This window comes from Phyllostomus discolor, chromosome 13 (assembly GCF_004126475.2).
Source record: "Phyllostomus discolor isolate MPI-MPIP mPhyDis1 chromosome 13, mPhyDis1.pri.v3, whole genome shotgun sequence".
Classification (NCBI taxonomy): Eukaryota; Metazoa; Chordata; class Mammalia; order Chiroptera; family Phyllostomidae; genus Phyllostomus; species Phyllostomus discolor.
The window spans coordinates 18,659,720-18,675,650 of NC_040915.2; the positions used below are offsets into that span (position 1 = coordinate 18,659,720).

The 15,931-nt window shown below is 43.1% G+C and overlaps 1 protein-coding gene across 2 annotated transcripts in view; it reads left to right on the top strand.

Moving 5' to 3' along the window:
- STK32A (serine/threonine kinase 32A) overlaps positions 1-15,931 on the top strand; it is a 95,182-nt gene that overhangs the window by 40,032 nt on the left and 39,219 nt on the right. For both annotated transcript variants that reach the window (XM_036013764.1, XM_028528478.2), the window contains exon 4: positions 3,145-3,318. In XM_036013764.1, coding sequence (XP_035869657.1) covers positions 3,145-3,318 — 174 coding nt within the window. The remainder of the gene's footprint in view (positions 1-3,144; positions 3,319-15,931) is intronic.

Here is a 15,931-nt window from a genome sequence, read left to right on the forward strand (position 1 = left end):
AACTGAAAGATCGGTAGAAAATAACTAGGTGGTAGACAGCATTGGGTCACACCACATCATAGGCTTCTAAGGCTGGAGGAAGGCGTGAACCAGTAATTGATAAATGAAAAGAAAAGACCTTAAAAGTAAGTCTGGAAAAGTAAATAGGGCCAGACCATAGACCATACAGGGTCCTGCAGACCACGGAAGGAGGTAGAAGGGTTTACAAGGCTGAATAACATGAGACTCACATTTAATTGTGTGACTGTGGTGTGTAGAGTGGGTTGGAGAGAGCTAAGGATAGCCTATTGCAGTGGCCTGGGTCAGATGTGGCAGAGGAGGGTGTGGTAGGGGGTGGGCTTTTGTTACTTCGTTTGTCTTACTGAGCACAGTTTGCAATTCCTTTCACATGTATCAGGACCAGAGTTGGTCATTTTGGAGCTGGCAACTAAGAAATAAATAAGCCATGATATAGCATACCAAAAAGAAATGAAGTTATGGAAACACAACAGTGAGTCTATGTGATGAATGGCAGAGATACAAAAAAAACCTCTTTCTTTTTTCTTTATAAAATTGGAGTATGATACGAACTTGCATATTCTATTTATCACCAAACTGTGTTAGACCCACATATTTTCCCGGGGACAGTTCTGGAAAATAAAATACTTATCTTTCGTCCCTCCGAGAGTTTCAGATCTGAGATAGAGTGTTTCAGATCTGCTGTGCCGAAGGAGAAAGATGATTTTAACGGTCAAACCGTGATTAAATAAATTTATATTCACACTGGGCAAGGGAAGCATGTTGCCTCTTGCCTTGGCTTCTTTTTCCTTTAATTCATAAATCCTGGCATGGTTGAACATTGTTGTTATCTTGCCACAATGGGCATCTCTTTTAGTCTGTTCTTTGAGTAAAAATAGCTTAACTGAAGTCCCAATAAAAAAGTTTGTTCATTGAGTTTGATAAAACCATTGTCCCCCTTTGAGTGAAATGGCATCATGGGAGAGAGTCCTCTGGTTTGTCACCTGGTTTCTGCCCTCCACCTGCCTCCAGTGGGGAGCTGCAGGCAGCCACCGCTGCTCTGAATCCCAACCCTGTCTGCATAGGCTGTCTCCATGGGCATCTAGATATGTTCGTAGTTGGCACTCTTTTCTTCCTTCTTTTGGTACCTAGTCCTCATCCACCTCACCATCCCTACCCCATTCACTGGCCATCCCCAAAGACTGCTCACACAGCCCATGAGCAATCTCGGTTTCTATTATATTAGCCAAGTAGACCCTAAGGTACAACAGGTCCCACACATGATTGCGTATTAATTAGCACCTGTTGCTTGCTGAAAGAACTGTAAAACACAACCAATATAATGTTTAGTGGTGCAGCTTGAAAGATTGTGAACCACACAGCCCAGGCACCTTTCCTGGTGCCCGTTAAACCAAAGGCGGAGATGACCAGCCAGTCATTGCATCAAGGTGAAGAATATTGTTCCCTAAAAGGCAATGCCAAAGATGTGTTTCTCGGATTTTTACATAGCACTTCCTGTGTTTCTGTCTAAACTGCTCCCAAGGGCTTACTTTCTGACATCTGCGTGACTCAGTCTTCTGTGGGAATCACGATTTTATCTATTGAACAAGTAAACATCAAGACAGTTATTCCTCGCTAGAATGTTACCGCCATGGATTAATGCTCCATAGAACCTCTCTTTTTTCATTTGTTTTCAGTGGAGTCCCTTCCTTATCCTTCAGCACGATGATCATTATAAAGAAGAAAAGTACTAAGTACTGTCTTCCCACCGTTGATATTCTACATTTGTTTCCCAAGCAAAGAATCTGTCACTAGGAATTGGTTTGCATCTCTGGACTCTGCTGGCAGGCACTTAATTCCTAGTTCAAGAAAAACTTGAAAGTGTGATATGATGTCAAAAGAAACGTGTCAAAACAGTGTCGCTACTGGAGCTCTATTGTGATGAGTGCTTATGTCTCTGCTTTGAGAGAAACAAAACAAATCAAAGCAGCAGGAATGCATCTTTACAGGAGGTTCTTTGCAAACAGCAGAGGCCAGATCTGCTCTCCCTGTGGCTCATTTCCGCTTCCGATCCCTCCTCCCTGACTGTGCTCCTTTAAGCGTGAAGCCCATGTCTGATCCTACTTCCTGCATAAAGCCCTTGGGTGTCTCCAGGACACCTGTAGACTCTGAAGGAACTCCTTTCCTGGGACCGGCCCTCTGCCCTCCTTCTCTGAGCTCAAGCTCCCCCATCATACCTGTTATTCCAGAAAACCCAAACTGTTTCCTTTCCCCACTCACACTCTGCTATTTCCCATGTCTGTGCTCAATATGTGCAACTTTTCTCTTTCAAATCTGGCTTTTGGACCTGGAGAACACTTCAGCTCAACCGTCTATTGGGTACTTGACCTTGAGCAAGTTACTTAACCTTCAGCGAGCCTTGATTTAGCATTTGTAAAATGGGAGCACGAGAGCAGCCTTGTGGGACCGATGGGGTAAAAATGTTGAGTGCTTCAGCGACATTAGCTTCATTTTTTAGTTATGATTATTGTCACAGTCCTTCAGGATTTAGCTCAGGTTTTGCCTCTGCTGAGAAGCTTTCCCTTACCTCCCCATCCCAGACTGGGTGAATTACTTCCTTGTCCTGTGTACTTTCTTCTTTATTGCCCCCATTATATCGTCTTCTCATCATTAGTGTGCGTACATGATTTCTCATAATGTTGCTGGGCAATGAAGTTGTTAGCCTGGAAAATGGGCATGAGAATGCTTCAAGGAGGCCTCATAATCCACATTTTATGGACCTCCTGCAACAGTGTGGTTAGGATATGTTGTTAATGACAAGCGCATAAGTGGGTTTCCTTTATTGCCTTGGCTTAATAGCTTGTTGGCTACCTGTTAATGAGTACATACTACATGCCAGGTATGACTTAGATGTTATACTTTACTCTTTACTATGATCAAATGTGCTAGATATTCTTATTAGTCCGATCTTATGCACGTGGAAACTAAGGGCCTAGGGTAATAGAGTGAGTGACGGGCCATCTACTCCCAAAGCCTGCCCTCTTAGCTCGACAGCGCTCTGCTCTGATCTGTGGGGGGTCGTTTGCCCCTGGGGCTCTTCAGCAGGCAGCTGTATTGTACACATTTTCATTTCTAATTCTATTCCAGGTACTCCTTCCAAGATGAGGAAGACATGTTCATGGTAGTGGACCTCCTGCTGGGCGGGGACCTACGTTATCACCTGCAGCAGAATGTCCGCTTCCAGGAAGACACCGTGAAGCTCTTCATCTGTGAGCTGGCCATGGCCCTGGACTACCTGCAGAGCCAGCGCATCATCCACAGGTCAGTCAAGTCAAGGGGACAGACGGCCTTGGGCCGAGTGCACAGGAGAGAATGCACAAGGTACTTTTTGAACATGACATTGAACCCTTACCTAATTCTTACAACAGCCCCTTGAGGTAGATTTTGGTCCTTATTTCACAGATTAAAAAACAAAACAGCTAAGCACATTGTGTCCAAGACCAGAATCAATGAATATTGGTGCTGTCTTATAACTAAGCTTAGACAAAGAGGAGAGAGGTGACATACAGGAACTTAGCAAATATTAAATGCATGAATTGAAATAGAAATGAAGGAAATTCAAGGGAAGGAAGAAAATTCTCTGGGAAGAAAATTAGAGCTCTAACATATGCCTGTCCTCCAGGCTATGTTGAGTCCCTACTGTGTGTGTTGCAAAGACGTCAGCAGGGGGGATGTGTCTCATTCACTGGGGACATTTGTGTTGAATAAAGACAAAAATTCAGTTGAGCCTTGAACAATGGAGGGGGTTAAGGGTGCCGACCCCCTTTAAATTGAAAATTTGCATATAACTTTGACTCCCCCCCAAACTTAACAGTCATCCTTCAGTGTCCTCAGTTTCTGGCATGAGGGGGTGAGGACTGTCTCTAGCCCACGCCCACCCCCCCGGACGCACCGTGGATACCGAAATTCACAGATGCTCAGGTCCCTTAAATACAATGGGGCAGCACAATGCATACAGTCTGCTCTCTGTATCTGAGAATTCCCGACCATGGACAGAAAATACTGTATTTGTTCCATGGTTGGTTGAACCCACAGGTGCCCGATTGTGGGTATAAGAATGGCAGACTGAGTATTTGTTGGAAAAAATTCACGTGGAAGTGGACCTGTGCAGTTCAATGCTGTGTAAGGGGCAACGGTAACAAAGCAGCCGTGAACCCAGAGGGGGAAAAAGATAATAATAATTTACCCTTGTAAAGCAATTGGCAATTTTAATGATGTGCATCCTAATTGATCTCGCGTGATGTGTTTAGAACACATACAGTTAGACCAGTACTGAATGCAAGAAAACCACAACTGGGGGACCTTAAGTTCCCATCTAGGTTACTGATAAGAAGTTTGAACCTAATCACCATCAAAACAGTGACTGTTTCCTGATGATATGCCAGGAACTGCTAAGTGTTTTCATATGTTCTCTTATTAAATTCTCAAAATCAAAGGAGGATTCTGCATGTCATTACAGCATCCCCACTACGCAGAGGAGGACACTGTGGCTCAAAGCTTTGCCAAGGACAAACCTCCAGCAAGTGGCACTGCCGGGATTTAAACTCAGTTATTCCTGGCCCTAGAGTCAGAGCTCTGTCTGCAGCCCCACTTGCATTAATAACACACATGAAACATATGCGTTAATTAATTATACATCATTAAATGAAAAATCGCCACATGTGGCTGCCACAGTCATATCTAATCCTTGAAGAATTTGTTGAGATTAAAGTATCAATACAATTATGTCTCATTTAGTAAAAATTTGACTAGGTAAAAATTTTGCCCAACAGGAGTTAACATTTACGTGGAATTTACCTGCATGGATGCAGAGTCTGTTGACGAAGAGGTAACATAATCACTGATAGGTTTTCTGCGCAGGCACCATGGGTCAATTTTTTTTTGGCCTTGGCTCTGTACACTTACACAGATATTATTTAATTTCCTGATTTTAGAAGAGCCTATTTGTATTGGAAATGTGCTCTTTGGAAACACAGATAAAGGGAAAGCAGACTAGTGAATCACGGTGTAGGCTCTCAGAAGTAAATTTACTCACCTGTCGTTTTGTCAATAACTGGAGACCTGTTCACCAGCCATCTCTCTCTCAGCCCCGCTCCCATGCCGGTGCCTGGTCTCCCCCAGTGCTTTCCGAGACCATTTCATGTTTCCGTCCTGTGGAAACCCCGCCCAGAGCCTCCATGCTCATGCATCCTACCCCAGACCACCACCCACAGTCTGTTCTGGTTGCTGACATTACAGATATCAGAAAGGGGACAGGAACTATGAGAAACCAAGCCTTTGACCTTCACCTTTCTCTGTTTGAATCTGGGTCCTGTGTCTTCTTTCTCTGGGGTTCATTTTCCCTGTCATCGCAAGTCAAGATGCCCTGAGCATTTCCGCTGTATGCTCAGAACTGTGTTCCTAAAGGAATTCCAGAGGAAGAAAACCCAAGCCAAAACAAAACCAAAAAATGGATGTGATGGGTATTCTTAAGGAGCTTACCAATCCCAGATATCATTGTTCTTATCTTCTCTTCCTGTTTGTTTCTCCCATCATCATTTTGCCACTTTCATAAGAAACTAAGGATTAACTTCCTGTTCCTTGCCCTTCACATACCCACAGTTATTACTTTATGCCTGTGTTCAGAAAGGCCTCTTTATAAACTGAAATGTCTCCTTACCGTGGCAGATGAGTGGAAGGCAAACGCAATGACATTTTGAATGCTGTGTTAAATGAGTGGCATCCTTCTGGGATCACAAAACAATTCAGGTGAATTTCTCGTGCCTGCAAGGCTGCCCTCCCCCCTCAGGTCTAGAGCAATCAGAGCATCTTGTACCTCTCCTGAGGACTTGTGACATTTGTGGTGTGTAATTAAGTAATGTCCGTTTGCTCCACCAAGCTGTAAACTCCACGAGTTAGGGCCATGTGCGTTTTGCTTTTCATCAACGTTGTATAGTCAACGTGCAGCAAGAATTATGAGGGAATTGACTCTGCCTGAGCCACACAGATGACCAAAGTTACACATCACAAAGACAAAATGAAATTATAGGACATGAACACCAAACATTTGTAGACCTACCTTGGTCTTCACATTGGGTAATCAATCGTATCATCCATCATCCAAACCAGAGTACTCCTGGGGATGAAAGTAGTTGTTATTAATTATGCTGGGACAACAGGCAAACCTCAAAAAATATTCTGGGAAAACCTGGACTCATGTCAATATCAGTAAGGCTTTCTAAGCCAGCAGTGACCAAATAGGCATTTTAATTGTGAGAGAGCTCTATCAGCCATAACTTTCTGCCCTCAGTGTAATGGGTATCAGTGTGAAGTGCTATCAGTTTGAAATGGTATCAGATAGCTTAAAAAAACACGTACATGGTAACATTAGCAGTGCCTTTTTGTCTGTGACATTTAAAGGGTAATGACGGCGGCACTCTGAGGGTGGGGTAGTTAAAAGCATGAAGAACAACAGCGAGGAGAGAGAGGCTTCTGAGGATGAAATTCTCTTTCTAAAATCGTTTTCTTCAAAGGAATCAACCAGGGAGCTCGGGGTGGGGTTAGGGGTTGTGGGGTGGAGGAATCTAGCAAAAAAAAAAAGAACTCAGGAGCACAGACAACAGTGTGGTGATTTGTGGGAGAAGGGGGTTTGGAGAGGGAGGTGAGAGAGAGTGTAAGGGGGATAAATGGTAATGGAAATAAAAAACAATAAAAATAAACTTAAAATAAAATATAAATTTATTTTTAAAAATAATAAGATAAAATCAATAAGCATGTTCTTGGGTGAAGAGGGGAAAAAATAAGAATCAACCAGTTCATGCTGGATTCGATTGGCTCTAAAATAACAGAACAAAACTTCCCTCAGCCACTTGAAAGACTGGATCGTAAGACACCTCCTGAGTTCCAAGACACTAAAGTGTGAGTGGAAAGTAAAGAATCTATGACATACAGTGGATTCCACAGGCAGGGAAAGGCCATCTACGGAAACCTGCAGCTGCCCAGCCTGTGGCTTCCTAAATTTAGATTGGAAGCATTTTGTCTCTGGACGTGGTAGAAGATTCGGAACTCTCCATAGCAGTCAGCAAATATGTGCGGCAGAAGGCTGCTGTTTTCTGGGAGCTTCCTGGGCACCAGGCACTCCACCAAGCAACTGTGAATTCCTTCACTCAATCTGCCCACAACCCAGGAGGTTGATGGTATTATTGTCCCTATTTTACAGTTGATGAAACTCTGGCTCAGGAAGTAACTTAGCTAACAAGTCCATGAAGCATCACTTGATGGGAGTGGAGAGGCCCCAGCCACTGCCCACCTTGGAGATGCTGAACACAGAGTCAAGGATGTGGTTTGTAAGGCAGGACCACTGGCCTCAGGCTCCCATGGTCTGGCTGTACCATGAAGGTGTTACATATGGAACCAACAGATGACAGAATAGTCTCCAGCTAGAAGCTAAACTGTGCAACAAAAGACCAAAATACTTTAGAGAAGAAAATGGTTTGCAGTAACAAAACAAAGTTTCTTGAGCGCTCAGAGGGTTTAAAAAGGGTTTTAATAGCCAAAGCAGGAAGAAACATCTAGTCTTGTAAGGGCAGCTAAATGAGTGAAAGTACTCATTGGTTTCTCTATGGTAACCTCGGGTGGGCTGTTTTAATGTTCTGTCCGCACTGACCTTCCTGCCAGCAGTGTCTAGCCATTTTTAAAGCACCAGAGGTCCTGTTTCTGCCATAGATTCCAAGTGAGACAGGAATGGGATTTTATTTTGTTAGTGGAGCTTTTAAAACTCTATGGACTTAAAATTTTCACTTACTTTCCCAAGTATGGAGAATATTTAGCTAATTTCCTTCAATTTTAGAATTTTTCCTTTCTGCTTGTGAAAGACACAGCATGGCATAATAAACATTAATTTGCAATTGTACAATTAGACAGTTTTTAGTCAAAATGTCAAACATTTGTCTGTGAGGACAGCTTTCAAAAATCAGCTTTAGTTTCTACATTTTGGCCAGTTTCTAATTCAATATTATTTTACCTACATTAAATCAGTGAATGAAGAGTTTAAAATATGGACAAAGTGATGATTTGCTTTTGTTAAAAAATTAAAGAAAATAAAACTCATGACAGTCCTTCCTATGGGATAGTACTGTTTGATTTGTTGGTTGCCACGGCTCTCCAGTGAATGATGGGATGGAAAGTAATTATTACAGTCCAAAGATCCATTTGTATTCACTCCCTTGTTCAGTGGCCAAGAAGACCCTATTATGAATTTAAGCCAATGAGAGGAATTGTACGGAACAGTTAAATAGTAAGTCATCTTGGATCAAAAGACCAGTTGAATGGATGTGTGGTTGTTCCCCTCTCTTTCCAAAAATTACCACCACTCTCATGGAGTTATAACTCACTGCTTTCTAAATTCCCATAGGAACAGGATAAAAATCTAATTGGGAAACGTGTATAAATAATGACAGCATAGCAGAGAGAGAGTTGCCACAATTTTACTTCCAGTCGATTACAGATATTTTGAAGTGGGAATAAGAAAATTTATGATTGTCAAAAACCAGACAGCTGGAACTTTTGTTCGCCACCTTTGTCGGCTGTGCTGTAATCACAGGGACCAGTAAACAACACCCAGGTTCCTCTCAGAGCTTCTGAAGGAGACACATAGGAATCAGCCTTTGCACGTCCCCTCTGGATCTGCAGTAGCTACTTATGTCCCTGTCATTTTTCTAGAGATCATCATCTTGACAGTGAAAGAAAAAACTCAGGAATAATGCTTCTATCATAAACACCCATTCAAAAACTGATTCTTGAGCTCCTTTGCCAAACAGTGTTCTCAGCGCTGACCCGCGGTGGTGAAAGGGCAGATGATGCCCCTGTCGCCCGGACTGATGATGTTAGTGTGGAAGGGAGTCGAGGAAACACCTCACCACTGGCCTCAGAAAGGCACAGCGCTCGGTGGCATGCACTATAAAGAAAACACGCAGCTGCGTGTATGCTGTGAGCTGCACACACACGTCTCTCACACTCAGTTGCATCTTCACAAGGGTTGTGGTCATGCTTCTATCTGCAGCCCCTGGATGACATTTTTTAAAATAAAACACTGTCTCTCCTTCCTAAACATAAGCCCTTATGGGTGAAGACGACCCCTCACTCATGTTCTAATCCCCAGCACATACTGTAATCCAGAGTGGTTGCTGAATAAATCTGTGACTGAATGAATGAATGAAGGCCTTATATGCAAGTAATCCTTAGATGAACGTAGATGGTAAAGGTTGTGGCGGAAAATGTTGTTTCTGAAATTTTCCATGTATTCCCAGTGTTCCTATGGCACATCAATGGTATATGGGACTTTTCTCCATGCTATGCTAGGATTTTATGCTGTGTAACAAGTGGACGTAATTGTAATGATATAATACACATTGATTATGTCATAGTTTCTTGGTTTCAGGAGTCTGGGCACATCTTAGCTGGGTTATTTGCAAGGCTGCAGTCAAGATGTTGGCCAGAACTGGGTTCTCTTCTGGAGACTGGGCTGGACAAGAGTTCAGTTCCATGTTCATTCAGGATGTTGGCAGAATTCATTTCCCTGTGGCTATAGGATTCAATTTTTTTTTTCAAATTCAGTGAGGAGAGCAAAACTCCAAGCCAGTCAGCTAGCAAGACAGAGTACATGTCATTGAATAACATCATGTAATATACCACAGTCATGAGAGTGACCTCTTATCAACCTTTGCCATATAATGTTGGTTAGAAGCCACACAACCAGTCCACACTCAGGGGCTGGAGATTATACAAGACATGAACACCAGGGGGTGGGGGTCATGGGGTCACCAGGAAGTCTGTCTGCCATACTTTCTCTAAAGAAGTATACCAGACTGGGATACCAGTTTTCTCTGTGACCTTAAACATAGCTTTGAACTTGCCTGTTAAGAAAAAGGTCAAATAATCAAGAATTTTTTTTTATACCTAAGAGACAAGAGTGACATTGTTATTGGTGGAAAATGAGTTCTTCTGGTATTGCAAGGAAAAGGATTTTCTGAGACCTGTGTGGATGGGTCCGTGGTGAGCTTTACTGATGATGTAAAATGGAGGGGGTTCCCCTCCTGACTTCTTAATGTCTCATCCCTGTTCTCCCTGCCATGGATTGGGTCCAGCCTTGTCCTCAGCAGGGCCAAGACAAAGGGCAGTTTCCAGAGTTTCTGCTCCACATTACAGGAGAGCCTAGTCCAGCATTTGGCTAGCCTAGCACGTGTTTCCAGCTGCAGTCCACTGCTGTGCTGCAGTGTCAGGCTCCCTCCTGGAGCCTGCATGTGGAGTCCCCACGGCGAGGGAGAGAACAGGTGCATGCTTTGTGTGAGTGTGGGTCATTGAAGGGGGTGGGCGGGGGACAGAGAGAGACAGACCACACCCTTCTTTGTTCCTCTGGGATTATATTAGCTCGGGCTTGGGCTCGAGCAGATGCTTTTTCAAAAGAACCAACTTCCCAAACTTTCACAGGCTTTGGATAGGTTTACACCCTCTAGTTAGACTGACAGACCTCTATGGTCCAGCACCTCCCCTTATGCACCCAAAAATCTGGTACCAGAAGGGGGAAGGAGTCATGTCAATCTCTCAATGGAGCACAATTCTGTGGTCACCTGGACTGTGAAAAGCTGTAGCTTCCTGGGGAAGCAAACAGGCTTAAGCTCCCCAGTTTATCAAGCTCAATATCTAAGTCTCTCTGCTCTACCTTTCTAGCAAAATACCGATGGTAACAATCTCTTCTCAGTCCTGGTAAGATGTTCTTCAAAGTGTGATCTCATTTTTTCTCTACTCTGTACCCCGTATCCATTTTCCCCCAAAAGACTGCATGACGGAAATTAACAGAGCATGTGACAGTGAGGTGTGATAAACAGCTTTTAGCACATTGACTAATCAAGGTCTTATGGGCAATTCAGTTGTGAACCAAATTTTTTTGTTTGAGCCAAGGTCTTTGTTACAGGCAAAGATCGTCTAGGCTGAGTTTCACCTTTTTGTCTGACTCATCCACACTGTATCTTGGAAGTCACATTTTATCTTCCTGAGATGATAATTCAGAGGGAAAAAAATAAGAGCTTTCTGCAACTAATCATTTTTGTCAATGACCATTAAATGACAGATGAGCTCCTGAAGGAGGAAGTTGCCAACACAGGGACACCACAGCTTCTGAAGCACCGGGGAATGAGTCATTTGGAGAGACGTTTTGTTAATTCCTGAAGGCATTTATCCTTTCTGCTCACCAACATTTTAACTATTTCATTTATACCACAAAGTACGTAATATCATTTTCTTAATGACCTAAGGAGAGCTATAATTGATTCATTAAGCACATACCAGGAACTCGGCACTGAGCTAGTAAGCATTTTGCACACACTGCCTGTTTTGATAGTCAACACAATGGGATTATGTAACTGGCCCTATACCATACAGTTAGTGTACTATGGCCAGATTCAAGAGTAGCATTATCTGATTCAAAGACCCTGTCCTTCATATTAGATTCCTTTAGTTTTACCCTTATGAAATAATAGGCATCCTCAAGATCAGATAAACTCTGTAGTACTATTTACCCAATAGCAACAGATATTAGTTTAGATACATATTTTCAGCTGGTTAGTGTTGCAGGTGATATTGTGTTTCCCCCCAATAAAAGATGTGTTATAGTCTTAATCCCTAGTATCTCAGAATGTGGCCTTATTAGGAAATAGGATCTTCATAGAGGTTATCAAGTAAAAATTAGTTAATTAGGGTGAGCCCTAGTCCAATGTAACTGGCATCCTTATCAAAGCAGGGAATTCAGACACAGATATAGACACCCTCAGGGTGGAGGTGATATGTAGAGACACAGGAAAAACTATGTGAAGATGGAGGGTTGGGAGGAAAGCCACAGACTGCCAGAAAACTAACAGAAGCTGGGAAGAAGCAAGGAAGGGTCCTCTGCTATAGGTTCCGGGGGCGGTGGAGTGGGGAGGTGCGGCAGAGTCCTGCTGACACCCTGATTTTGAACTTCTAGCCTCCAGAACCATGAGACCATATATTTCCGGTTCAGTTTTAAAGCCACTCAGTTTGTGGTACCTTGTTATAGCAGCCGTAGCGAACTAATATAGTGTATGTTTTAATAGTTTTCTTAGCAGCTACGATTTCAATCTTTGCTTCTTTAGAGGGTGCTACTCAGATCAGCTCTGTCTTCAAATATATTATGGGATGGGAGACCAGGTAACAAAACCTCTCAGAATTGTTTGTAAAATCATGGTAGTCCAATTCATTAGCGTTAGTACATGGTAACCTATTTTATGTTGTCCAGAGATTGCCTTTGCTTAATTTCGTATTTCAGGTTAGGTGAGGTATTTCAGCTTTCACACAAAAGTCCAAAATAGTTCTAGATTATCTGATTACTCATATTATGCACGTGTCACTTGGTGCCGGCTTTCTTCCTTGCAGTATATTGACAGTGTTCTCTGTTTATTGCAGTGGGGCAGTGGATGCTGGTTTTAGGCTACTCTCTTCTATGGAGTGTTTAAGAAAACGCCCCTTCTCTTTGGCTTGATAAATCTTCTCCTCAGTAGCTCCCAAGCCCTTGCACATGTTCTCTGTTCCTAACTCCCTCAGCAGAAGGGCAACTGAGCCTCAAAAACAAAACGGCTCTGTGGTAATGAGGGTATTAGGTTGATATGCTCCATTCAGCACCTGCTCCCAAGCTACCGAATAATGAATGAGCATGAATTACACATTGTGAAAACAGGAGACTCTGCCTTCTCTGTATTATGCATCAGGCCATTTGGAACTGTGCTTTTCACATGAGGCCATCCATTTGTAAAAACCCAGATGAAAACGGCAAAGAACTGCTCGTTTCTAGGTTAACATTTAACTAGCCTGTGCGGAGCTTTTGACAATTTCTATAAGGTTAAGGGTTTCATTAATATGCAGCCTGTGACTCGGTTCAAATTAAACTTCACGTTTCCTAGCACACATCTTAGTACAAAGTTTAAATGTCATCCTTTCAGATTTAGTCATTTGACACATATTTTTTTTTCAATTACAGTTGACATTCAATATTATATTAGTTTCAAGTGTACAGTATAGTGGTTAGACTTTTGAATGCTTTACCAAGTATTCCCCCCAATAAGTCTATTACCCGGATGGCACCATATATAGTTACTACAATATTATTGACTACATTTCCTATGCTGTACTTTATATCCCCTTGACTATTTTGTACCCACCAACGTGCACATCTTGATCCCTTCCCCTTTTGCACCCATCCCTCCAATCCTCCTACTGTCTGGAACAATGAAAATGTTCTCATAAGTTTGTTTCTGTTTTGTTTATTCTTTAAATGTCCATATATAAGTGAAAATACATGGTGTTTGTCTTTGTCTGATTTATTTCACTTAGCATAATACCCTCTAGTCCATCCATGCTGTCACAAATGGTGAGATTTCCTCCTTTTTATATGGCCGAGTCATAGTCCACTGTATGTATACACCACATCTCCTGCATCCAGCTGTCTATTGATGGGCACACAGTTTGCTTCCCTTTTGGCTATTATAATAATGCTGCAATGAACATAGTATTGATCATATATTGATATGCAAGGTACACATTTCTTCTGGAAGCTTTGCCCAGGACAACAAAGAAACTTCTTTCTCAGAAGCCCACAGCATAACTCTTTTTCTTAATCAGTGGCTTAATTTGGGTCTTTGGCCCATCCCTGAACCGATAACTAGGACTGTGGGATGGGACAACTTTTTGTAGCTTAGGCCTAAGTCACAGAACCTTCCCTTAAAGTCAGGTGTGGAGTAGGCTTCCCCAAAGCACATGGATTGGTGTGTGTGTGTATGCATGTGTGTGAGAGAGAGAATGTTAGAGACCCAAATGAAAATTAGAATGATTATTAAGGGAATGAAGCATGTTGTGTTTGGAGGACAATCTCAATGCACATTATACAAGGTCATAACTTGCTCAAGATCACAGAACTAATAAGTGCTGAGCTGAGATTTGAACCTGGGTCATCTGACTCAAAAGCCCTCATACTTAACATCTATGATCTACTGCTTCCCAAATAAGTCTAGTAACTCCTGGGGTCAGATAGGACCATTTGTGGTTGAGACTATGACCAACATTATTTTATGTACTAATATATTCATATAACCTAAAATTCATTATATATGTATATAGTGTGTGTATATGCACATATAGGCATACACATGTACTACATAGTATAATACAGTATAGTATATATAAGGCTCATGTTGGGTCCATATGCTGGTGTGGCCATACCAGTTGCAAAAATGCTGAAATCCTTGTATTTCATTGCATTGGTTAATAAAGAGCTGCTGCCTGAGCCCAGCTGCTTCCCCAGTCCCGTTCCTGCCTCCCTCATCCCCTGTCTTCCCCTCTCCCGTCTCATCCCCACCTCCCTTGGTGCAGCAGCCAAAGTGTTGGCTCCTGGCCCAGAAGGGGTCCCTCAGGGACTGTTTCTATGCCTCTACCATTGTCCATTCTAATTGGTCGATGGCTGTGGTGTCCTGGCTGTTAAATGAACATCACCCCTCTGTCTATCTGTCTATCTATCTATCTATCTATCTATCTATCTATCTATCTACTATAATGTCCACTATACTTAAAATGTAGTGTACTATATCGTATGTATAGTTTACTCTTACTGGTAAGAACTCTCACTCACTGATGTGTTAGTGTACACTAGTCACTGCTCTAAGTACTTTGCAAGTGACCCGTACTTAATTCTCACAGCAACCCTGTGAGATAAGTGCCAATAAAATCGACCTGCTCTTACAAACTAGCCAAGGTCAAATATGGCCAGGATGGAGTTCAAAGCTATGCCATCTGGTGCTGGCGTCTCTGCTCTTTACTTATGCTCCCTGACTGTCAAGCTATAGGAGATGCTGAAATTGACCTTGCCTTCTTCCTTAGTAACTGAACCCCAATTTGGCAGCAGGGTGCCCAGTCCCAGGTTGGGGGATGATTGGCTTCATCAGTCATGGAAGTCCCGTCCCCCTGCCCCCATCAAGGCCTCCTTTAATGTGGGGTATGAGCCGGTGTGGCCAGTGGGACCTATGGGGGACTCTACTGTAAGGGCCTTTGGAGAAACATTTGCTTCCTGGATAAAAGGTTATAAACCTAACTGGTGCTGCTCATTTTAGCTTCTTCCTGCCCTAAAGGCCTATGTGATGTCTGGAGCTGGAGCAACCACTCTGAGGCCATGAGGCAACAAGCCAAATTGTCAAGGTGGTTGAGTGGAAAGAAAGAAAGGGTCTGGGTCTTTGATGGTATTTGGAACCACTGCAAGGACCTGGACTGCCTTGTTCTCCCAGACTGTTCATGGGAAAAGCACCGCTTGTCGATGTCCACCTGGCAGAGACCACCGGGAATATACCTGTCGTCCAGCAAAGTTGAGTTTGCTGGTGTTTGTTCCCAAAGAAAGACTGCACACACGACGAACAGTGGGGCATCTCAGAAGAGCATGTTAGGAAGGGCTCCGATAGGACTGGGGCTCCGTTAGGTGATTTGGGGAAGGTTTGAGGCATCATAATTTTTCCTAGGTTTGGGTGCTGTCAGAGAAAGGGGTGATTCTATAACTGAGCATCTTAATAATTTTTATCTGGGAGGCAGGAGGAATGGAGCAGGCCAGCGCAGTCACTGGTCAAGACACAGCATCATTCCTGTTGGGCAGGTCAGGGGTGGGGGGCAGGGGTGTTCGGTCAGTTTTATACTTTGCACAATGCTCTTGCTTTTGTGCATAGACATGATTCTATGATCACGTGATTGTTTTGTCCTCTCAGTCACAATCACAGAGTGACCTTGTCCAGCGCTGGTGGTCAGCAAAGCCCAGATCTTTGCAACACAGCACCTCCCAGCTGACAGCTGG